The sequence below is a fragment of the Platalea leucorodia genome (genome assembly GCF_965183815.1).
Source record: "Platalea leucorodia genome assembly, chromosome: 10".
Classification (NCBI taxonomy): Eukaryota; Metazoa; Chordata; class Aves; order Pelecaniformes; family Threskiornithidae; genus Platalea; species Platalea leucorodia.
Window position 1 is genome coordinate 23,290,616 of NC_138832.1, and position 23,438 is coordinate 23,314,053.

General features: G+C 46.7%; 1 protein-coding gene across 2 annotated transcripts in view; it reads right to left on the reverse strand.

Moving 5' to 3' along the window:
• Nucleotides 1–224: 224 nt before the first annotated feature.
• The window catches only part of ARHGEF9 (Cdc42 guanine nucleotide exchange factor 9), a 194,274-nt gene continuing 171,060 nt past the window's right edge, over nt 225–23,438 (reverse strand). Inside the window, exons 10-13 of one of the 2 annotated variants that reach the window (XM_082323303.1) lie at nt 15,982–16,225; nt 15,203–15,271; nt 3,996–4,155; nt 225–1,565 (exon numbers count right to left, since the gene is read on the reverse strand). In XM_082323303.1, coding sequence (XP_082179429.1) covers nt 1,559–1,565; nt 3,996–4,155; nt 15,203–15,271; nt 15,982–16,225 — 480 coding nt within the window. In that variant the 3' untranslated portion in view covers nt 225–1,558. Of the gene's footprint in view, nt 4,156–15,202; nt 15,272–15,981; nt 16,226–23,438 lie in introns of both variants that reach the window. The other variant, XM_082323302.1, reaches the window with a different exon arrangement.

The following is a 23,438-nucleotide window of genomic DNA, read 5'->3' on the forward strand; positions in this document are numbered from 1 at the left end:
TCGTTCATCATTTCACTCGGTTCAGAGGGAGGACACAAAGCCAGGGGGAGGGGGGATATTTCCAGACCAAACCTATTTTTTGGTTACACACGAATGTCTCGGTGCCGGCTCTGCCGGCGAGCTGGAGCCCCCCCAGCGACCTGCGCTCGGCCTTTGGGAAAGGAGTGAGACCGCTCTGAGGAAAATGATTTAAAATGCTTTCAGATGCCTTTTCACTTCTTTTTATTTAATTCCATAAATATTTTCATAAGGCTCAGTGTCTTTACAACACTTTTTTAAACACTTTTTTTGTTTTATACACACAACTTTGACACTTGTTTGACAGGGTCAAACAGTCCAATATAAACAAAATAATAAAACTGGCAAGTGCGGATCAGCTGGGTTACCAAAATCCTTTTTTTTTTTTCTTTTTTTTTTTTTTTTTTTTGCTCTTACTGTTAAAACCCGAAAAGCACTAAAATATCAGTATTTGGCTTCAAACTAGAATTTTAAAAACCTTTTTTTTTTTTTTTTTTAAATTCTCTGCTACAAGTCCCTGTCGTCATAGTGCCTTTAAACTCCTACAGACTCTTCTTTTCTTCTTAAGGAAAAATAAGCTTGGTGATGCCATGCAGAACTTACAATAGCTACTAAATATACATGTTCCCTGAAATGTAGCTGCAATGAAAAGATGACAGAGCATAAAGAGAACAAAACCAGAAACCCAAAGCACCACAGTGTACTATCAATAACATTGCAAAGGACGGCCGGCGACCATCCAGAAACTGAAACAAATTTCAAATATATTTCTCTATGTATTATTTTCTATTTACAACTGGTAGATGCACCTAGGTTGGTTCTTGTTTGATCTTTTTGGAGAGGGTGGGGAGGCGAAAGTCTTGAATTTAGATCCTCTGTTCTAGTGTCTAGGTCAAGGGGTAATGCATGTCATTTACCTAGGGAAGAGGGTGGTTTTATTTTTTATATATATATATAGATTCAGCCAGAGAAATACCGTAAACGTGTAAGTTTGTTACAACTCTCTTGTTGCTGCATGTGGAATGGAAGTGGGTTCCTCCTGTCTGGCAGTGAAATGAAAGTCTGTATCGGACGCTCAGTCAGAATCACCCCCATCTGACTGCATCGGCGCTGCTGCCAGCGCTGCGGACACGCGAGGCAGCCCAGCCCTGCTCCCTATCGGGAAAGCCACAGGAGGTGGTAAAGTGGGACCCGCTGCTGGTTCTTCTCTGTGACAACGCTCCATCTCCTGCAGCACCTTGGCAATTTATGGAGGGGAAGAGCTTTCTTGAATGCCATGCCTGAGAGCCAAGCCCCTCTTCCCTCTGGAACAAACGCCTGCATCTGCTTTGCCGGCCGCCTGGCTTCGGCAAGCGCTAGCCACGCTAGTCTGGTTTGGCTTTCCACTTAAGAAAGAAGCTGCGAGTCCAACAAGTGGCCTTGTCAGATCAAGCGAGTCTTGATTTATGATGCAAATAATGGTGTGGCGGTGGTGTTTCTTTTTTCCTAGTGCTGAATATTTAGGAAGCATCTTCTCATAAAAATTATGGATGTCTCAGTCTCACTCTCTGAGGCACAAAACAGTAAATGAACAGGCTTAACTAATGTGCTTGTTACTTTTTTTCCCTAAGCAATTAAAAAGGCAAAGGAATAAGTGAAATTTTCATCATGTTGACAACAGTTTGTCATCTCTCTCTCTTTCTCTCTCTCTCTCTGCATCTCTCCAGCCATTCAGCAACAGTAAAACATGTCAGTTAACTTCCGAGAACCCATCTCATTCACTTCTTTAAATACCCATTCTGTTAAAGAAACAAAAGAACATTTGCTACATATTCAATATTAAAATCTGACCGTAAAAATGCAAAGATACAAAAGAGCATAAAAATAACTTCTGATAGAAAATTGGGCTGCCTCCTATTTGGGATTCCCGCTGGTTCGCTGCTGCCTGTCACAGAGGGGCCGCTTTCCTCTCCAAAACACGGACCCGGCTTTGCTCTTTATCGATAGCTTCGAGATCACTCAACAGCGCTGAGATTATTTTCGTACTTAAATAAAAAATACAGCCACTGCCCTGAAATAAAAGAGGCTCCATGGAAATACTGAAACCCCACTCTCTGCTCTTCCCATTCGCTTGTATTTCTCAGGGGAGAAAAAAACTGTATCTCCACGCTAGCTGGCCTGGGGTGCTCGTGTGGGGGATCAGATTCGGAAGGAAATGATAAAGACCGTGATCAATCACTTCATCCCGCATTTGCAAAGGAGCTTGCAGAATAGCTCTGCAAAGTTTTGAAGTTCATCTTCGAAATCTGGTTAAACAGTCTCGTTTGCCCTAGGAAAAAAAAATCATCCTAGTGCACAATGATTTGTTTTACAAGCTTAAACGTAAGCTTTTGGGCTCGCAAACAAATGCACTTAAGGCTGAAATTGTAGGAATTGTCTTTGCAAATGGAGCTATGAATCTCCAGAGGGAGAAAAAGAGAGAGAAAGAGACCTGGAGAGTTTAGCTAATCGCTCCAGAGCCCGCTGACACTGATACACCCCTGCTGAACCACTGATCCCGGTCGGATTAAACTGATCTCTGATTTCGATTAGGTCACGTAACCATGGCCATACAGCTAAACTTCTCGGGTCACACCCAGATCTTTCCTGAAAGGCAGTTCTCACCTCCCCTGCAGCCTGGGTGCATTAAACACCCGGCAAATACTGCCCCTGGCCGGGGCAATGACCCTTCCGCGAAGGGCCACCACGGGCCGCTCCGGCTTTGCCGGGGAGGTCGGTGCCCCGGTGGAGCCAGGGACCTCATAGGCAAGAGCGGAGCAGGCAGCGAGCGCCGTCGCGGCCCTCGCTTTTGGGTCATTGCTCCTGCAAATGGCAGTTAGTGGTTCCGTGACGCAGTGCTGTGCAGGCGTGAGTGTGGCCAACAGGACGGGACCTTAGTTCCTGAAGAAAGAAAAGTGGCCATTTGCTGGAGCGTAATAGCCAGTTTTCCTCTAGCTGGAATGGAGGGCATGAAGCCATCGGTTTTTAAGCCTTTATCTTTGCATGGAAAACAAAGATAGGAGTGGGCTTTTCAGAGTCGTCTCCCAGCTTAAAAAGAAAATAAATCAAAGATAACCCCACAGCAAGAAAACTAACCGCAAAAGAAATAAAAGCCCCTGCTATTCTTTTCTCAGTCTTACTCCCAGCGTGAACAAATCACACCGAATTGAGAAAAAGACAGCGCTTAAAAGAAATGCAAAAAATTAACTGAGGAAAACCCATCTCTCGCTTCCTAAATAGCTGATGCCCCTTCTGCTCGTCTTCACCTGCCCACAACAAAACAGTTAAAGCCAGAGAAATACTGCGCAGCAGAGCATGGTGCACGAGGGAGCACATCCAGACAGGCACGAGTCAGACCAGGGAATGCAGGACGGGGACCGGGAAGGGTCGATGCTCCTCACTGAAATGGTAACTCCGGGGACAGCCAAGGAGGGGACGGAGAGGGAGGGAGAGGGAGCAGAGATCTCCCGGCACTCCAAAAAACAAACAACCCCCCCCCATAAATAAGATCAAATAAAATATACACCAATGTAGTCCATGAGGAACTTCGATGACGAATTCACACAAGCGAGAAAGCATTCTGGGATGCCAATGACGACTTGAATGAAAATGAAGAAGAAAAGGGAAAAAAAAAAAAAAAGATGTCCAACCAATGGAATAAAATAAAACAGGTCACATGGTTAGAAATCATTGGTGCTTCCTAGTATCTAGTAGCAGATTGCTTCCCAAAAACAACAAAAAAAGTTTTTGGTCCTTCTATATATATACATATGTATATATATTATTATTTTTAAAATGTGTGTATATATATATATGTATATATATTTAGTTGCAACAGTGCTTCTCCGAAAAAAGGTCCATCTATAAATATAATTTTATTTATTTTTATTTTTAAATTTTAGTTCTTTTAAGTTAAAATTCTCCATCTCTCTAGGTATTATTTTTTGAATGGTGTTAACCTGCTGAAGTTTTGCCAGAATGGTGCCTGGCTGCGTCTGGGTTCGGTGAACTCGAAGACCTGGGACTGGGATATGCCATCTGTCACCATGTATTGTCCCTGATTTAATGGATCCTGGGGTGGTGGGTAGGCTGGAGGAACCGACTTGGAGTAGCTCACACCTGCATCGATGATTGGGGGGAAAAAGAAACAGATCAGTCAAAGTGCAATTGGGTCAATAGTCTTTCTTCGTCATGCTATCGCTTCTTATCACTTAATAACCAGGGTCCCAAACAACAGGGAGACGTGCTAGAGACGGCAGATCTACGGAAGAACGCAGCAGCTGCCTGAACTCGCAGCTCGGAGGCTCCCTACGCTGGACCACGAGTTGAAGGTTTGGAAAAGATCCATTACTTTTGCATTGGCAGAGTTTTGCCTGCCCTCATGGAAAAGTCCTGCGTGACCTACGGAGGCACAAACGAGGCCAGGCCACGTGCAGCATCAGTCTGGTCAGACGAAGGCAGACAACCGCATCGTTCAACCCGCTCGCTAATTTAACGCTTGCTGCTAAATTAAATTTAAAGCTCGTTTTCACCCTCCCTCCCAGCTACGCCTGGAAAGTGGCTTTCCCCCAACACGCCCCGGTGACCAGCCCCGAGCAGCGCGACCCCGAGGACCACTCGGCACCGGTTCCTGCGCCAGAAGGGAGCAGAGCTGCTGTGGAGGAAGCGCTACGCTGCAGGGACCCGCGCCGCCTCGGCGCTATTCTGCCTATACAGAGGGCGACTCATTGTTTTCTTTAGGAAAGTTTGTAGGACTTTTCCATAGGGTTCGTTTTAAATTTACCAGTCTGGTCTCAGCCAAAAACGGCTGCATGCAACGCAGAAAAGGCTGATTCTGCTCAATCCAAACTGGTAGCAATGGATGGACTGGCAAGGCTACGCTTTCAGGTTCTAGATGCGTAATCCCCGCAGAGGTGAGTCACAGCTCCGGCGCAGGAAGGGGGTGAGGGGATGCTGCCTTACAGCCTTCCCACGGAAAGGGGGAGCTTCAGCGAGCTGGGACCTACGCAACCCCTTGTACAGGATGGTGTAGAAAGGGCGGCTCTGGGCGAGTGGAAGTGGAACAGAAGGGAGGCAGGTCACCACCAAAGTGCAGGCTACAGGGAACAGTAATATAGCTACTTCTGTATTTCCTTCCCCGCAAAACGATGAGGGATAATCCCTCCTTCAGCCTCAGGGTAGCGTGACTGGCTGGAAACCACAACTCCAGAGAAGGGCAGGAAGGAGAGAGGAGCAGGGCTCTGAAGCAGGTTGCTGTAAGCTCTGGCCATCTCTGGATCCCCTCTGCTGCATGCAGAACTGCTCTTCCTTCTGCGGGAGGGCAGCCCCGGCCGCGTGACGGGTGGCAGGCTTCGCAAGGGCCATCTCGAGGCCTTTGCCTCCCCTGGTTTTAACCGCAGGAGCGAGGCGACTCTACCCAAGTAGATCAGTGTCCTCATCTGGAAAGCGGGATGGCATCACCCACCTACCTCACACGAGGGTTGTGAAGCTAAATTAATTAATGTTTGTAAAACACTTTGAGATCCTCGGCTGGGAAGGTGCTAGAGAAGGCAAAATACGGTGATTAGCACCCAGGTACCACAGCAACGTGTGCAAAAGAAATGCGACTCTTTGCATTCAGTTAGCGGTTCCTACCCACACACAAACACATGCTTCGCGGGACCAGCGCCGGCCGGCCCGCGCACGGGAAGGCTGCAGACAGTCGGGTACTTACAGACAAAGGGAAAAGCCTCACAAAGTGCACTCACGGAGCTCATCAGACAACTTCTGTATGTTGCCGCATTATAATTCAGGACTTCTTTTAGATACAAAGCTAAGGCTTTCGTATGGCTTTCGGAAAGAGAATTCATTCACTTCCCCTTGCTATAGAATTTACCAATCAAGGGTTGTTAAAATCCTCAAAAGGTTCAGACCAAATGGAGATATCATCTTGACTATGTCTAACTGATTTCTCCTTCTTTACAGCAAATACCATCAAATCATGCAGCTCTCTGTCCACCATAGGGAGTAACCAAAGACCTTTCCTTATGGTGGACAAAAAACACTCCGTGATTCATACTTATTAACCTTTAACAAATTCATCACAGTTCATATTTCATACTTATTTGAAAAGAACAGCCTGGAGATGTTCTGCATTTGTATCTGCATGCTGGAACAGAGTTACTCATCAACAAGTTTTCTACTCTGTCTTCCCCAAGCTCCTCTCTCCCGCAGAAAGCCCGCAGAGCAGGGTGCAGCCCCAGAGCCCTCGCTGTGCTGGGGTCAAACCTGGAACAGGGGCAGTTCTAGGATACCTGAGACAACTTCTGTACCACCCTTGTTGGCAGGCCCCAACCGTCCATTTGAACTGACCACACTATGTGACTTAAGGCAATGATGTCCTGTAAGGGTCGAGCATGGGCTTGAGCTCATCTCTGTCCTACCTCTTCCCTCCCTTCTGCCGCTGTCCTGCTCTCAGTTGCCCTGTTGGAAGGCAGGTGAAGGGGTGGGCAGTGTAACCAACTGCAGAGCCTGCTCTGGAGGGCAGACCCTAGCCCTGAACCCATACAAGAGTGTAGACATTCTCCTGGAGGCCACCAGCCTTTACTGCCTTGGCCACTTTTCCCAGGAGAGACTGGTGAGGAATTTTAGGATCTGTGGTAAGGTTAGGATCTGGTAAAGGCCCCTTACGTGGCTAGAGTTGGGAAATACATCTTCTTCTGTCTGGTAGGTGGTTGGGATCTTTGACTGACCCAAAGGACCAGGAATTACTTCAAACAGGCCTTGTGCCACCAAGATTACTAACTAACGTTCTCCAACACAAAAGAGCTGTGTATCTAAAGCTGCTACTAAGGGACATGCAGCAATTGCTTCTAGCTTTGGAAGACCTTACAACCACACTGCTTTAATGACATGGCCCAATGTCTTTTGCATCCTGTGGCTGCAGAGTAGCAGTCAGCCTCGTGATGCACCCAGTCTGCCACGCTGAGCTGGGCTGAGCTCTTTAGTGTCTCTAAACCAATTTGCGGAGGGTGAACTAATGTATTTTAATCATGACACAGAAATGCTACGAAATGTCCTGGATCAGCAAAATGTTATGCACTTGGAAGGCTGGAGAAGTAGAGAAAAGAGAGTCTGGCTGAAGTCCACTGACATTGATGGAGTTAACCTGCAAAGAATGTAATCCATAGTCTGTCTTCTCCAAAAGAGGAAAAGGCAGACTCCCCTGGCCAGATCACTAGCAAACCCCACTCCTGAAAAATGTCTGTCCTTGCTTGAAACGCACCCATGCACACACTGCCGCTTCCCTCAGTAAAGAAGCTCAGACCCATATTCTCAAAGTTGTTTGCGTGGCCCTGCTCGAGGATCTAGGCTGTTGGCATTAACATCTCATCTGGATGAACGTCACAAGCTCCTGGCTGGTTCTACTTGAACAAGCAGCCAAAGGTTTGCATATTTATCATATTTATCAAATGGCCTCCGTGGCCTGAATGATCAAGACTGCGGATCTCGATGGCATGCATAATTACCGTGTGTTTGTGGGCATGCAAATAAAAACATTGGTGCTCTGGCAAGTCAGGCTGATAATTCCATAAGACTACATTTTCTTGTGAAGCTGTGATACAGCACTTTGCAACAGCTTGAGGTGCCCCAAGAATGGCTTTTTGTTTTTTGGACATACCCGTGTTCCTGACAAGGTGGAACACTGGAATTGGGGGGGGGGGGGAAGACGGAGATTCATCTAATCTGCAGATCTTCAAATCCTGAGAAAGAGCAATTCTGGGAAAAAGTATGACAGGTTGGTTTTTCTGTTCTGCTCTGGAGTGGTTTGCTCCCTCATCAGAACGCGGGGCCGTTGTGCAAAATTGTCTCTTGAGGGATTTTTTTTTATATGCAAAGCCATAACTCCGCTGCGATCCAACAGAAAGAAATGAGCAAAGCTCTTTTCCAATGCGATTTCGGGCTGCTTGGCGAACAGAATTCAAGGCGCAAAGGGAAAGAATCGATAGATAAGTAATGATTTCTAGACACAGCTGCTGCGCTGCCTTTCCAAGGCGTAAGAAAGCAGCTCTGCACCCATGACCAGACTTGGAGCTCCTTCTGCTGGTTCATGCATAATTCTGCACTGTAGCAGAATATAAAGGCTGCAGCTGCATAGCGAGATGGTTCGGCAGGGTGGGGGTTGCGGAGATCTGTTCAGAATGAGAAAAAGAAAACTCCAGGGTTTATAATTTGACTAGACAAAACTGGTAAAGAGAGATGCTGCGCTGTCAGTTGAAATCATGTCTTTTTTTAGTACTAGGCAACGTCACTTGGAATCTTTCGGATTTCTCAGCTCAGAAGAAAACAATTAAAAAGATTTAAAACTGTCTCTTTTCCCCCTTCTAGTTCTTTTTTTTCAGAGTGGCTCTTCTATCTGAGGTTACAACACGACTTCAGCAGCGCTTGAAGGTTTCGGAGCATGCTGTTAACTCACAGGCAATCCACATGGACACGTGCAGACAGAGGCGGTTATAATACAGCGGGACAGCTACATTAACACCGCACCCCTCCAGAGTGAATACAAAACATACACAGAGTACACTCGGAATTGCCTATATATAACCATGGAAACTTGCCTCACCCTCAGCCTTTACCATTTTAGCTTATACTTTGATCAGGAGCTATTTCATAGGCTTTTCTTCTGCCTCGCTGTCTAGGTCTCCTGCTCTTCATTGGCCAGAGTCGAGTGGGAGACAAGCAAGTCTCGCCGCCCGCTGTCCCTACGGGCCGAGCGGAGGCTGCTGGCAGCGGAGAAGCAGAGCTGTGCTAAGGAACCCCTCGTCTCCCCAGATCTCACCAGCGGCTGAGCCAACTTGCATCCTTTGGGAGCCGTGCTCAAAAATCCCGTAAATTCTGTTTCCTCCTGAATATCGTAACCCATACACAACGTGGAGTAGCCAGGAACATACCTCAGGAACACTAATTGTACGGTTAATTACTCCTGCAATAACGACAAGTTTAAGTTAAAGAAATAAGAAGCAGTAACGGCTGAACGGGTACAGCCCTTTGCCTTTCTTCAGCACATTTCAACAGAGGATCTCAAAGCACTTCACCACTATTTACTTGGTTGCTGTTACGTTTAGAGTTGGCAAATTATGCTGTGTCTGGTATTAGTTCTGCTCCCTGATTGCAGACCTAGTTTTTCCAGCAAGAGGTGCGGACGGCAGCTGTGAACAGGAACCGTCTGCCTCCGAAGGCAGTCCTGAGCAGCCGGGGACGTCATCGCTTTACACTTGCGTGCTAAACTACCCGACTCCAGTTTTGTCATACTCGCCCAGCTCAAGAGGAATTTAAGTGGTGCATTAGCCACGGCTCTTTACGCAGCCGGGGATTTCACTCAATGGCCTGGCAGAGGCAGATGTTAGCAGGGATGGTACCGGTGAGGAGAACGTGCCTTCGCTCCCTTTTCTATCCACTAGCCTAACTTCCATGTTTTGGAGGAAGGGGGAGGGAAAAGGGCTAACTGTAGCTTGAGAAATGCAGCAGAGGAAAACAGTCATCTTGTGTCCTGGCTATTCCACAGCCAACCACAGCATCTACAACTACTGAGGTAACTCCACCTTCCTGAGTCTATTTATCAAGTCTGGTACTGCAACCTGAGGTCATTAGACTAGACATTAAGATAATGATTCCTCATGTGATAAGCAAAAGCTAAGTGAGGCAAGATGCAATAAATGATACTAGGGCTTTATCAATCAAAGCCAGGTGAAAACTAATTTATCCCATCGTGTATTTATATAGGCTCCCTCTCCTCCAGCATGCTGTACACTGATAGCAAAGATCACTCTGTCCGTTTCATTGATAGGAAGAGATCATTTCATCCATCTCTGCCCTGAAGCGCAGCCTCTTCTGGGTAGCAACACTGTCCCTTACCTAAAATACCTCCCCAAACTGAAAGTGCAGGAGAATCTGGGCTGCCAGGCTTATTCCAGTTGGAATCTCAACGTGACATTGATGTCAACATCTTGGCTCTTCAAACGAGGGCCAGTGGAAAACCCAAGAGGCCCGCTTCACACCTCAACAAACAACTCCCCTGGAGAATTTGCTCAGAAGCATGTGCCCACTGCCGAGTCACCGGTACCATCCTTAGAGGGCTCCCGGCCAAGAATTTATTCATGATTTTCCTTAGGTTGTATAACTGACCGGGTCTCGGGTAAAACTACTGACTCCAGCTGGGTTACCAATGCCATCTCTCTCTGCTATCATCAGTGAGGCTACTGATGGGGACCCAACGCACGGAGTGCCTGGGCGAGCTGCAGATGGGCACTGCGTAACGCCTGCGTTTCGGAGGGTTTGGGTAGGGGCAGTATTTTACAAGCAATGGGATAAGGTCTGTGATTTCTCTGAATCTGTGGGGAAATACCACTAAGAACATGATTAGCTCCGTTCTTTCACCTCCGCTGGGGGAAGCTCGGTGAGAAAAGGGAAGTGACCCTGATTATCTGAAAATGCAAACGTCCCTCTTTGTCTTAAAGCGGTCAGTCTATGTGTTGCTCAGTTTCTCTGAATCCCCCCGAGGCTATGCCTACATGTGTGAATGGGATGGGGAAACATGTCAGGGCCACAGCAGTCTTGTTAGCAGCGAAGATGCAATAAAATAGGCTTAAACACTCAGGAGAACCACAGGAGGTACCTGCAGACGCTGTTACCTGGTAAGACCTGTCCTCGCCAGCTGGGCGAAGCCAGCACAAGTACGCTAACATGCAGCCGTCTCGGTTTGCTACGCAGACTTGCTGGGGGAGGGCTTGAAATGCAGAAGTGTGAGAAGTCAGAGAAAAGCTGTTGGGTGTTTGGGTCGGGGTTTTTATGACACAGCTGGCCCTGAGCTCAAAGGATCAGAAAGGAAGAAATTAGCAGGAAAATTCAGTGACTCAGAGGGTGTTTTACTGCAGGCCAAAGCAGTTCACGCTGGCTGATGATTTAACCCCTGCTGGGTTTGCATTGCTGAGTATTTATGGGCAGATTTAATGACAGCATCCTTCTAAGCTCAGGGCTAGGGGTGATGGTGATTGAATACGTGTTTCCCTCCTTCCGCAAGTCCCAGACCACCCGGCTAAAGGCTGGTCAGAGGGCATCTGCTTTGGTGAAGCTGTGGCACAGCGCAGAGGAGAACAGAGAGGACAGAGAGAAGGGCATGAAGGAGCTGGCTCATAGCACGGGTCTGAAGAGCTCTCCTGGGGTGGGAAACCCTCCCACCTCGTACTAAGGTCACTTCTTTGAATTTGAACAGACATCACATTTTCCAAAATGGAAACGTTAGTGGGAAATGGTGCTGGAAGAATGGGGTCTCCTTGCTGGGCACCGGAACCTCTAATCCCCCTGGCACCCCTGCCTGACAGCGTCTGGGAACACGAGCAAAAATCCCTTACGTGTACACGCTCTCCTGCGTGGGGACAGATGAGGATAAAGCCGGGGATCAGAAAAGTAACCGAATGTTTCTGAAAGCTGCAAACACCAATTATTGGAGGGGAGATTAAAAGTGGCCAGCAGGACAGAAGCCCTTGATGGGCAGAGGCACTAAAGGAGCCTTCGGTTTTCAGACACTTAGAAATGGAAAAAGTACCCGGGATAACCCTGCGTCTATGTTAAGGATGGACTGGGGATCCACAAAGGATCCATTTTCAGTGGAACTTTAGACGTGTTTCCACTGCTTTAGTCAATAACGAGCACAATTTTGGAAGTGCAACTCAATGCTATCTTAATGTTGCACGTCAGCGCAGGCAGCAAAGGTCCTCAGTGGTACCGGGACTCCTCTGCAGAAAAGTTGCACGCCTGAGTGGCTGCAGCTTCAAAAGGGTTGTGGGATTTTTTGTTGTTTTTGTAAGTCAAGACAAATAAATTTCTCTGTTACTTTACTATTTCTAGGAGACACCACAGTGAATTCTATTCCCAGTTACCACGCTGACATTGAAAAGAGGCTAAAGGGCAGTAACCGAGAGGCAAAATCTTGAACAATCAATGCAAAAAGAAAAAACAAACCAGCAAACAGCCTTTTTCTCTATCTGTTGGTAAAGTGCAGAGCCAACACGACCCTTTTAGTTTATGCCTAATGGACTTAAAGAAGGCCAAAAATTGGTTTAATGCTGTCTTAAGGCACCTGGTCCAATATCATTACATTTTGCCCAATCCAATAAGTAGTGCAAACCCTAGCGTATTGCTGAAATCCGACCTCGCGCATCACTAAAGCGATTTGGAAGGGAGCCTGGCGCTGCCTGCGCGCACGCGTTTCTGCGCGGACGTGAGCGTCGGAGGGGGCTGACGTGCCCCACGGAGCGCCCGCACGTCGGGGTCAAAAACTTCTCAAAACACTGAGAGTTCTGTCCTCTCTTAACCACCTGGATAAAGTTTCCATTAGTTTAAAAGCAGAGTTTTAAGGCTTCTTCTCCTGCTATCAGCTGATCTCGCGGCGTCTCTCCCTCGCCTGCCGCAGCCCGCGGCAGTTTAAATGCCTCCTTTTCAAAGGCACGCCAGCCAGCTCCAGGGTAATACTTCTGGGAGGTGTGGTACAGCAGCGCATGAAATAAGCGGCAGCTTATACTATTTGAAAAATGTTTTTCTGCTTCACCTCTAACAAAGTTGATTGCATTTTCCATTTCACCTCCTTCACGGCTTTTCTCTCGTCCTTAAGTATTCTGTGACAGGGAAATTACCATGGTTTCCCGTTTAAGAGATGGAGGGAACAGCTGAGATAATCTAGAAACAAATCTGTAATAGGCATCCGCCGACGCGGAGCAGGGCTCTCGGCACGTCAGGTCGAGCTGTTGAGCCGTCAGGCCCTGCTGTAGCCACTGAGACCTGTCCTGCGAGGTATGAATAAATAGTTCAGGTGAATGCAGTGGAAGTATTCCTACTCCTAACGGGCTTCGCTGCTTTCCAGGCATAACTGATGCTCCAAGCCCAAGGTAAAGCCCCTTCCCAAGCCACTGTCGTGCTGCGGGAGGCTGCGCGGGCAGGGCAGAGGCAGCGCGCGGTGCCTGCAGGCAGCAACCGCCTGCCATAGGCACGCCCGTCTGCCCGGCCCGGCCCCGAGAGCTGCGCCTCGGCCTCAGCAGCACAGCCCCAGGTGCCTGCCAAGGTCTCTGGCAGAAAAATTGTTGGCAATATATGTAAAATGCATATGGCAAGATTCAAACAATCAGTCGCTAAAAGCCAGCTCTCGGGAATTTCCTCCCTCTTCTGAGCAATGCCAGCAGCTCCCTGCTCCGGCAGCCTCCTGCCCCTCCTTGGGTCGTGGGCAAGAGACAAACCACAGCGTAAGAAAACTAGGAGTTTTCAGAGAAACATGCCATGCCGGTACTTAAGTTAATTAATCTGAGACTGGGCTATGATTACCACAATGTAGGACAAAAGAAACAGAGCTACGAATTTAATGACCCTATTTGTTGTTTTTCAGATCTCATGTCTTAAGTAAAACAACCAGGCTTCACTTAACTTGGTGCTTGGGGTCTGACTGGAGTCTGCCTGACTCGAGGACTTCATCTCCTACAAAGACCTGCCAGTGTTACAGCATAAGCCCCTTCTTCATAAAAGAAATACTGACTGGTGTTTTAGGAGCTAATGAATTTTATAGTCAGAGAAGTCTAAGATAACAGCCCCTCCTTTTTCACCTCAGAGAGAAAGAGAGAGAAAGAGAAAGAGAGAAAACGAGAGCAATTGCTGTGTAAGAAATAAGTACGGTTAGGCATATTACATTTGTCAGGATGCAAGTTCAGTGATTTAAGTGGGAATACTGGTAGGCATGCTCAGGCACCTTTGAACTGTGTCACTTAATGACTGAACAGTACAATTATTAATTAATTGATACCTTAATTAATTAATAATATAATTAATTGAACAGCACATAATAATTAAAACTGGTTTTGTCGTGGCCATCATGCAAATCAGTTTCTCTAATTTTCCAGTTGCCATAATCTCCGTGGTTGCTTCTGTGCTGAGGGACAAGCATGCTAGTGGCGAGGGGCGAATCTGCAACACCGAGCTCGTGGCAGCGTCCGCTGCTGCCTGACCTACACGTACATTGTGTAAGGTGCGCCTTCCCGGGGCCCGCTTTTGGGGGTGTGCATACTTCGAGCTTAGAAAATCTGGCCAGGAGAGTTTTTCGAGAACATCTCAGAAGACAACATAGGCAGTCAGTAGAGAGGAGAAGACTAATGACAATGGAGAGACACAGCAAACCAAGGAGTTCACAGTTGGCCTAGCAAACCACTACTGGACCAGCAAAGCCAGTAGACAACAAACAGGTGAGGCAGAAAGCAAAGAGGTTCCTTAAACTTTTGCAAAAACCAACCCAATGCCTGTACAGAGCGGGGACAAATCTGCCTGGAACTGACCATAGCCAAGAAGCGAGGAGTTTTCTCAAAACCCGTGTATAGGCCTAGTTGTGCCACGGTACTTTGGTAACGAATCGGTGACTTTGTGAAGCTTCGGAAAACATGAAAAATGACCCTTCTGACTTTCCCTCCGTATTTACTATTTCAAAACCTGTAGCTGCAAGAGTTATTGCGAGAGATAATTAACGCTGGCTGTTTCGCCAGTTGAGACTCTGTTTAATATCTAGCATGGCATTTAGTAGTTGGCTGTAGCCTGCCTGAGTGGGGAAATGAGTCTGACGTTAGAGAGATATAATGTCTTTACTAAGATACTTTATTTCCTAGAGCTGATGCTACTGTCCTGTCCTTAAAAAGTTATAGGTAGCCCCAGGAAACGTGAGCGTCCCCTTTCCAAACACAGGAAAGGGGTAGATCCCTCACCATCTCCAGTATTTTAGCCATCTATCTTTCTTCACTAATGGGAGACTTTGGGAATTAGCAGAACCCCTACACATCTCCGCACTCACTGCCATTTCGGCCTGAGATAAACAACCGAGAGAGATTTCTGCCCCCAGGGACAGCTTCTGGACATCAGACTGGAGACACGAGATCAAATTCATCTCTGGTGAAATTCCACTGGCTTCAACCACATTAGACCAGAGATTAATTTGGCCCACAGATACATTAAGAAAGGATACAAAGCACAAACGGTATTTTATAAAAAAAGAGAAAGGGGAGGGGGAAATTCAAGGGGGACGCTGGATCCTAACCCAGCAGGATTCAGCCCAGCCCGCTCCACCCTCACATCACCAGGCACAGTGCATGTTGCCGGTTACCTTTTTGCTTACTGACTTTCTTTACTGTCATTGCCGCTTGCCGCTTTTGATTTTCAGAAATTTCAAAGCCTGAAAAAGGGAACACGGCAAACACAATTCAGAAGATTGCTTACAAAACCGCTTTTTCTGTTGGGGAGGGGGAATGTTCTGCACTGTTTGGCAAACACAGAACACCCTAGGTGGCAAAGCATCACCCCGCGAGCTGGGTGTACGGGCAGGTATTCTACTGAAAAGCAAATCTTCCTTGAAAGGGCAGGCCTCTTTACAATCTCACTTGTGCAGGGGCTGTATGAAAAGTAAGATTAGACCCATTATTATTTATACAGTATCATAAATACGCCCAGTGCTTTACAGCTGAGCAACACAAACTGAGCCTGAACTGACGTTGCTTACAGTCAATTTATGGGCTGATGCTGAGGGAAGGGCACGGCTGATAAGTCATGGACTTCGCCACCCTCCTACCCTGCACGAGACATGCTTAACCAGAGCAGAAATGATGCAGCCAGGACACTCTGGAGTCAGATGGCCAAAGACTTCCGTCTCCCACAATACCCACGGAGGTCCGGGCTTGAAGCTATGGGCAGAATTAGTTTATTGAGGGCCAAAATTAACAGTAACTGAACTGGAAAGAGACCTATTTATGACTATGAGAGCAACCAAGGACATTTGAACAAGGTTGAACTGTACTTCTACTACAAAAAAAGTGGGCTTCTCCAACAGTTGGGGCTAAAGTAAGCATGACCAACAATCTGCTTTCAGATTCATTTCATATTCCTCACCTATCTTTTCATCTTCTTTTACCATCTTCCTTTCTTCTCTGAAAGCTCTAAGCCATCGTAACTTCTCCTCCAGTTTCTTTGCAAAGAATAAGTGCATTTCCTCAGTCTCCTTGTTATGAAGTTTGAAGGCATTCTTCATGCTGACATTGAAGTCATCATCTCTCCCGTCTTCTATATCCACCACTTCGTATTTATCCATGTCTATGCGACCTTTGTAATACAGAATATCTCTTCGTATCAGATCCTACAGGGAGAAAAGGAGAGATGGGTTCATCGTAAGATACTTACAGAGCCTAAACTTAGGAGGGAATTCACGGGAGGGCTGAAGAAAGAAGTAATGGTGAAACCTGGTCAGACTCTTCAAGCCTCATCTGCCGTGAGTACATTTGTCGCTGGCTGAACAAATAGGGTAGATCATAGGCATAAAAGAACAAAATACAAATCCTCATGCTGCAAAATTTTGCTTGTAGGCGTGAAGAAATGCTTTGAGTAGGTAACATAGGTCCATCATTTGCCATGATGGGAAGTTCTGTTCCATAGGACGAGAAACCGGACAATACAGGCCACTGGCCTGATGGGATTCCTACGCTGCAAACGAGGCTGTGTAGAAGCATAAATCTTGAGAAATCAGCTCGGGCATGTTTGGCAGGGCAGATCTCTGTTTTCCAGACACATTCTCAGAGCCAGGGGAGATGGGTCTCTGCCCCTTCTCCTTGGCACCCGTTTCCCATTCATAGACAACTCATTGGCGAGAAAAACACCCTGATGCTCAGTTCAAAGAACTCCTACCCTATCTCTGTCCCATTATGCCCTGGTTTTAACCTCTTGATCCAGCTTCAATTTTTTCTTTTTCCCTCCTTGCTGTTTATAACCTTTACAACCAAACCTGTCCATCCTCATCTCCTTTCTAAGTTGATTATTCTTGTTTTTCAGCAACAGCTCATTTCTCTGCATTAGGAAGGGAAAAGCCTTCATTAATTTTTCAGAACCCATATGAGAACACCCACAGCGCCGTGGCTGTTTGGCATGCCCCGCGCCACCTCGGCTCCGTGCCGGCAGCAGCCTGTGCTGTGTATCGGCTACCGCGATCCCCCCTGCCAAACCACGGAGGGCACGCCGTCACGGCAGCTGGCAGACAGCAGTAAGTGGAGGTGGCATGAAAAAAAAGCGTTTTGAGATCTACTGTGTCAACTGCTCAATCATAGACGTGAAATTGCGGATGCTGATAAACTGTAGTAAAAACCAGATAATTTCCTGTTTTCCTCCTTACCCTCTTCATACTTATTTTGGCTTTGCCCATCCAATTTTATACTGCCTTTACTAGAACTATTCCTGATTTATGCTGGTGTAAGAGGTGCGTTGGTCCCACATCTCTATGTCTTCATAGGAACAGATAACAAAAAATGATCATCAGAAACCAGAATGTTAATTACATAGTCATGGCCACATAAGGCGATTCAAATTACAAGGCATACATATTTAAAAAGCCAAATTTAGCAACACACAATCAAGATTTCCTTCGTCTGCCCACTCTCAAAAGCCAATATTTAGGTGTATTAAATTAATTTAACTTAAATACTTTTTGATTTCTGAGAGTGCCCTAAAGATAAATGCTATGTCAAAGGATTCATTTAAGAGGAAAAATAAAATCAATGTACAGCATTTATTTACTCAAATAAGATTTAGTAGTGAGGTTTTTTAAAGATAAGCAGTAGGTATTCTTTTAAACGAATCATTCATCTTGGAAAATAAATTGTACATCATAATTTTTTTAGCAAGCTTGCTCGTGGATCTGCCAGACAGTATTAACTAGCATGAGACAGGGCACTGTCCAGAAGCTCGTAGTCTTTAAAACCTGGCTCCTTCCTCTGGGATGCTCTAGAGGGGAAAAAAATCCCATTAACTAATGTCTTGTACAAATATCTTCCTCTAATATGTAGGCTTTGAGTAGCGATGCTGTCCAAAACATGAGAAAAGGATATCTCAGGCCGAATACACGATAGAAAATCTTTCCTGTTTTGTCCGAACTTGGAAAATTGCTTCTTTCCTCTCCCTCTGCGCCCCGTGAAGTGCTGGGAACGGGCTGTAAGCATCACACAAAACTTGTTCAATTAAATCAATACTGTGCACTGTGTTTAAATTTGAGCCTTGGACTAGTTCTTAGAAATAGCATTTATCTTCACCACATTCTCAAAAAAAAAACTTGATAACAAATCTCATAGGAAAAAAAGATGTGCTCCTTAAATTAGCTATAGCAGCAACTATTCCTGAAATTAGCTATAGCAGCAACTATTCCTGAAATTAGCTATAGCAGCAACTATTCTTCTTCCCAGCCGGGGAGAACCGACTCCCTGCTGATGAAAACTTCCAGAACACAACACTGAACAGACTGTCCTTGTGAGTGAGGTGGGTGAAGTGGGATCAAACGTACTTTCTATGCAATATTCATGATTATGTAGAGATTTGTTCGTAAAAGGTATTACAAGAATAATCACAACCCTCCTCACCTGGCTCTGAAAATACAAGGCGCTCTGCATTAGCTTTTTTCTTACACATACCATTTTTTCCTCTCTTATCTCTCCAATTTTGATTTAGAAAACATTACAAGCTATTTTTAATACCTAATGCTAAGTACATGTTTTAACGGCTTTGTGTTGTCATTGTATTTCCAGAGGACAACACACGGGGCTTGGACACGTCTGACTGCACGGCTCCGTACGCTTCCCCTCCCAGGCTGCAGCCGGGACGATCGCTGCCTCCCGCCAGGCTTCTGCAGCGCGTCTGAGAGGCGCCTGTGTTTTGCAGGTGTTGCTGAGTATTGGATGTGAAGATAACGGTGTTGCCTAGGAGTTACCGAAGGAGCCATGAGGAGATAATGGAATCACACAAGTGCTTTTGGAAATAAAATGGCCCCAAAGAATATTATCGTTGGTGAGAACGCAACAGCGGGAAGGAACAAGCTGAGCTATCGAGACTGTTTGCAGAAAACACACGAAGAAGCAGCACCACGGTTTTCTCCTTGAGCATCGAGTAAGCACGTGGGCGAACGAGGGAAGGACAGTAAGCGCAGAGCTCCTGCCTTCCACTTCTACTTTCATTTTGAGAAGAACCTTCAATAACGAAATCGAGAAGAAATGAATCATCTTCCCTCCCATCGGCCTCCCCAGAGCTCCCAGCCTCCCGCTTGGCAGGAACTTTCTGGTGGAGGAACAGCGCCTGGAGCGGGGGGAGGCCCAGCGGAGAGAGAGGGGCTGACACGGAGGGAGAGGAAACCATTCAAAAAGGCGCAGGAAAGGTGAAGAGCTCAGAGCAAGTCCATGCCGACAGCACCCAAGGGCAGGTCGCCGCCCTGTGCCAACAGTGCGTTTCCTTCCTACTTGCACAAAAGAAGGGACCACTCCCCACTCGTTGACTATAAACTCCGGCACCGGCACCCCAAGATTTTAAGAGACCCTCTATTTTTCAGACTGGTAGAGCACGTAAACATCTCCGTGAATAACGTGTCTGCAGATGGAAGACACTTTGCACACCTGGTTTCGAGAAAGTTCAGTCCATATAGCAGATTAATAACTGTAACTGGATAATGTCATTTTTACTGGGTTAGGCATTTCCTACTGCCTCTTCTCCTTTCTTCCCCTCTTCTTGCCAACACTCAATAAATGGATATTATTTCCTAAATGGCTAAATTCTAACACCCATATTATGGGAAACATAATTATTTGATCCGTAGATATTTTATCACATATGTTCATACAGGTCTTAAAGAATAACATATATTATTTAACTCCTTAGCGAAGCATGGGCAAATGCACTTGGCTTACACTGTAATTGATTTCAATAAAATTTAGGAGTTCATCTGGGCTATACGAGAGGTGTACAGCAAACAAGGCCAAAGCTCTGCTTTAAGGAGCTTTTTATGTACGTGGACAAGAGAATAAAAATTCAGGGAACAGGCAGGCAATGGAAGCAATGCTGCCTTGTGTCATTTCTGCAAGACGCAGACAGAAAGCCCGTCGCAGTGTCGAGAAACGAACCTTGGTGTTCCGTACAGCGTTTTTGTCAAGCGCAGGACTATCTTTCCTTTCTTCGAGCACGTAAGCTGAATCAAACAAGCACGCACAAGATAAAGGAAAGCAGATGGGTGGCTGAGGGTGAAAATGGATTGTTTAACCAGACTGGGGCAAGTACGACACGGCAGAAGGACAACACAAGCGTGTACACCAAAATGGAGATTTATCAGCTATGTAAGTAGCCACACTGTGGAAAGGAGCTCAGGCGTAGGGAAGGGCAGAAATGGGACAGGCTGCTGCGATTACTCCTGATTATCCCACGGATAACGTACGAGAGAATTAGGAAGAAATTATTAAGCTATAGCATTCACCTTCGTTTATATGCTGGCTATATTAGTATAGTATTCTATATTGTCCTGTCCATAGTTAAGCCAGGATGACGACCGGTTTACACTGTCCGGTTCTGAATGTCATACAAAATTATTTTTTGTAGTTAAATCAGAGAAGTGCAAGAAAATATGAAAAGACAAAAAAAGATTCTCAAAACCTGATTAGTGGGGAAAAGCCAAAGAAATGGAGTTGTTTAATCTAGAAAGGACATAAATAAAAGGGAATGTGCTATTGGTATTCCAATATGCGAAAGCTGCTTCAATTATTCTCTATTTTGATTGTGGCTTGGCTTAATTTACCACAAGGGAGAACAGGATTAGATACTTGGAAAAAAGTCTTTCTAGCCATAGGAGTAGTTAACCACTAGAACAGACAAAATAGGGAAGTCTTGGGACAGCATTCCTTGGAGGTTTTCAAAAATAAGGTTAGACAAACATCCAGCAGAGATGATCTGAGTATACTTAATCCTGCGAAGGGAACGGCCGACCTCCTGGGGTCCTTCCCAGCTCCGCATTTGGATGGTGTCTAAGAGAGAGGTGACAGATGGAGGAGGGAACGGGGTGAGGGCAGGCAGGACCCGTACGGACTTCGGGGCCGGTACGGGAGGAGCCCCACAGCGCAGACCAGGAGGGCAACACGGGGAGCAGTGGCAGAAACCTGCAGTCTCCGCAGCCGGCATCCAGACTGCGTCGCATGGCTCTTGAGGAAGTTGATGCATCTAGGTCATTTGCACTTATTTGTCTAAATATGATCTTCTTTTACCCTACAGCTTCTATGATTTCCTTTTCTTTCCCTAGCTGAGGTTAATTAAGCTTTTCTGAATAATGCTCTGCAGTCTGTTCACGTAATACGTACTAAGGATTCACAAGGAAAAGATGAAGCCAAAAAAAGTAATATTTGATGGGAGCACAAAACAAAGTTGTGACACATTACGTAAAGCTACCACCATTCTGCTCTCTGCCTTCGCTGTGTCGGAGGTTTACAGCTGAAGTGCTCGTGCCTGCGGCGGTGGCTGCGCTCAGGGGGACGTACCTGTCTGTGTGACCTGCTCGGGCCGTTTTCTCCTGCTCTCACTACGACTTAAATCTCCCCATTTCACCGTCCCCTCTCTGAAGGGGGGAGGTGACTTTCTCTAGCTGCGTTTGAAAGACAAAAATCTCATTTGTGACCATCATAAGCAAACCAAGGCTGAACTTTTATTGGAAAACCCAAACACCTGAAGCTGGGACGCGGCTTCCACAATGAATTATGCACCTACCCCCAAATTACTGCAGTGGCTATAGCTACCTATAGAAAGGATTGCACCTGTACATCAGACTGTTCAATAACTCTTATCATTAAGTTGCCTTCTACTTGTCTTTAGTTCTGCTTTCTCCTCCTGCCCTCTAGCTTTTTTCTGCCACGAGTACCCCAGGCCATGGCTACGTGTGCCAGGCACTGCCTTTGCACGCTGCGGTTGTGCAAGACCCTCTAAGAGGCAAACCCTCCCGTGATGCTGCAGAGGAGATACCGTATTAATCACAAGGAGGGCAATCTGCCTGTGCAGTCGATTGCTAGTGCAAAATGGCATTAGACTTAAAAGCTATTCAACGGCTTAAGCAGCCCATAGCACGTGAGGAGGAAATTCGCCCCTCCATCAGCTGAGCACTTGAGAGGACCTGGCCTGGGCTGTCCCCCAGGTAATTTGTTCCCGTTAGCTTTGCGTCCAGCCATCTCCCTGCATTTCAGAAAGTCCTCCTTTGTATTTCTTAGCAGGTGGCGTGCAAGGATGGATGGGGAGGTCTTAAGCAAGGGTTACAATTTTAGGATGGCACATTTTTTTCAAGTTCTATGGTTTACTCTCTGCTAGGTCACACTCTACTTCTCATGCGTAAAACAAATCATCTGTAAAACACAAGTGAAGAAAGAGCCTTTTCCAGCCATGAGTCATTAGATCCCTCTTACGAGCTGACAATATAAAAGATGCCAACCACAGAATAATCTCTTACAAGTTTCGCATTGCACATGTAAGTTTTTGGTCCTCCTGGTAACCAAAATCCTGCATATTCCAATGGGAAAGGTTTCCAGCTGAGTCGGGGAGGAATTACGCACTCCGAGTACACGGATGCAGTCAGGTCCTCTGAGCGCTGGCAGGGACTGGCTGCGGGCCTTCGGGTGAAATGCAATCCCTCCCTCAGTCCTTCCCCATCTCTGTAATGGGATAACGATATTTGCTTATTTTACAGGGCAACTGGGACCTGTAAATAAGTAATCAGTGAAAGACACATTGAAAGCCTTTGATGGTGGCTCTTTAACAGCTCAAAGGCTTGTAAGGCTAGCTTAGCGTGACCCGGGCTTCGGGACCGGGGGCTGGCAGACCAGAGGGCGGCAGAGGCGGCTCTGCAGGCGGCAGGCGCAGCCCGCGGGTGGCAGGCGCAGCGCGGCGCAGATCCCCCCGTCCCTCCTGCGAGGCAAAGGGCGGCCTGAGCAACAGGCAACGGGGCGGCTCGTCCGCTGGGATCGTCACGCCGTCCCCACCGCAGCTTTACAGATCATCCCAGTAGAAGTTTTCTGAGATATCTTCCTCCTGCACTGAGCAGGGGTGACGGCGCAATGTCGCACGAGGGGTTTCTCCCCTCACTCCTCCCTACCCGAGATCATGGCTCGGAGCGAGGAGTGTCGCCGGTGAAGCAACAGCCCTCGCAAGCACTCACGGGGCTGGAAGGCCGAGAGTATTACGCTGTGTACACACAGATAAAGCAAAGCCAGGGCTCGCCTGAAACGACTAATAATTGAAACGTAACACAGACAAGGCAGCAAGGTAGCAGCGTGCTCAGCGTAAAAAGCAGCAATCCTTACAGACTATTTTTGCCCCGAAGACGATGTGTTCTTCAGGTATCAAAGGAGAATGGGGATCCAAGGATGAGGCTGAAGAGAGACCCAGCGACGGGCAAGCTCCACAACTTGGTGAATAGTTGATGTTGAAACAGTTGATGAATAGTGAATAGTTGATGCTGAAACTGGGAAAAGACTAAGCCAGGGTCCATAATAACTGCCCCCAAACACCAACCCACGATT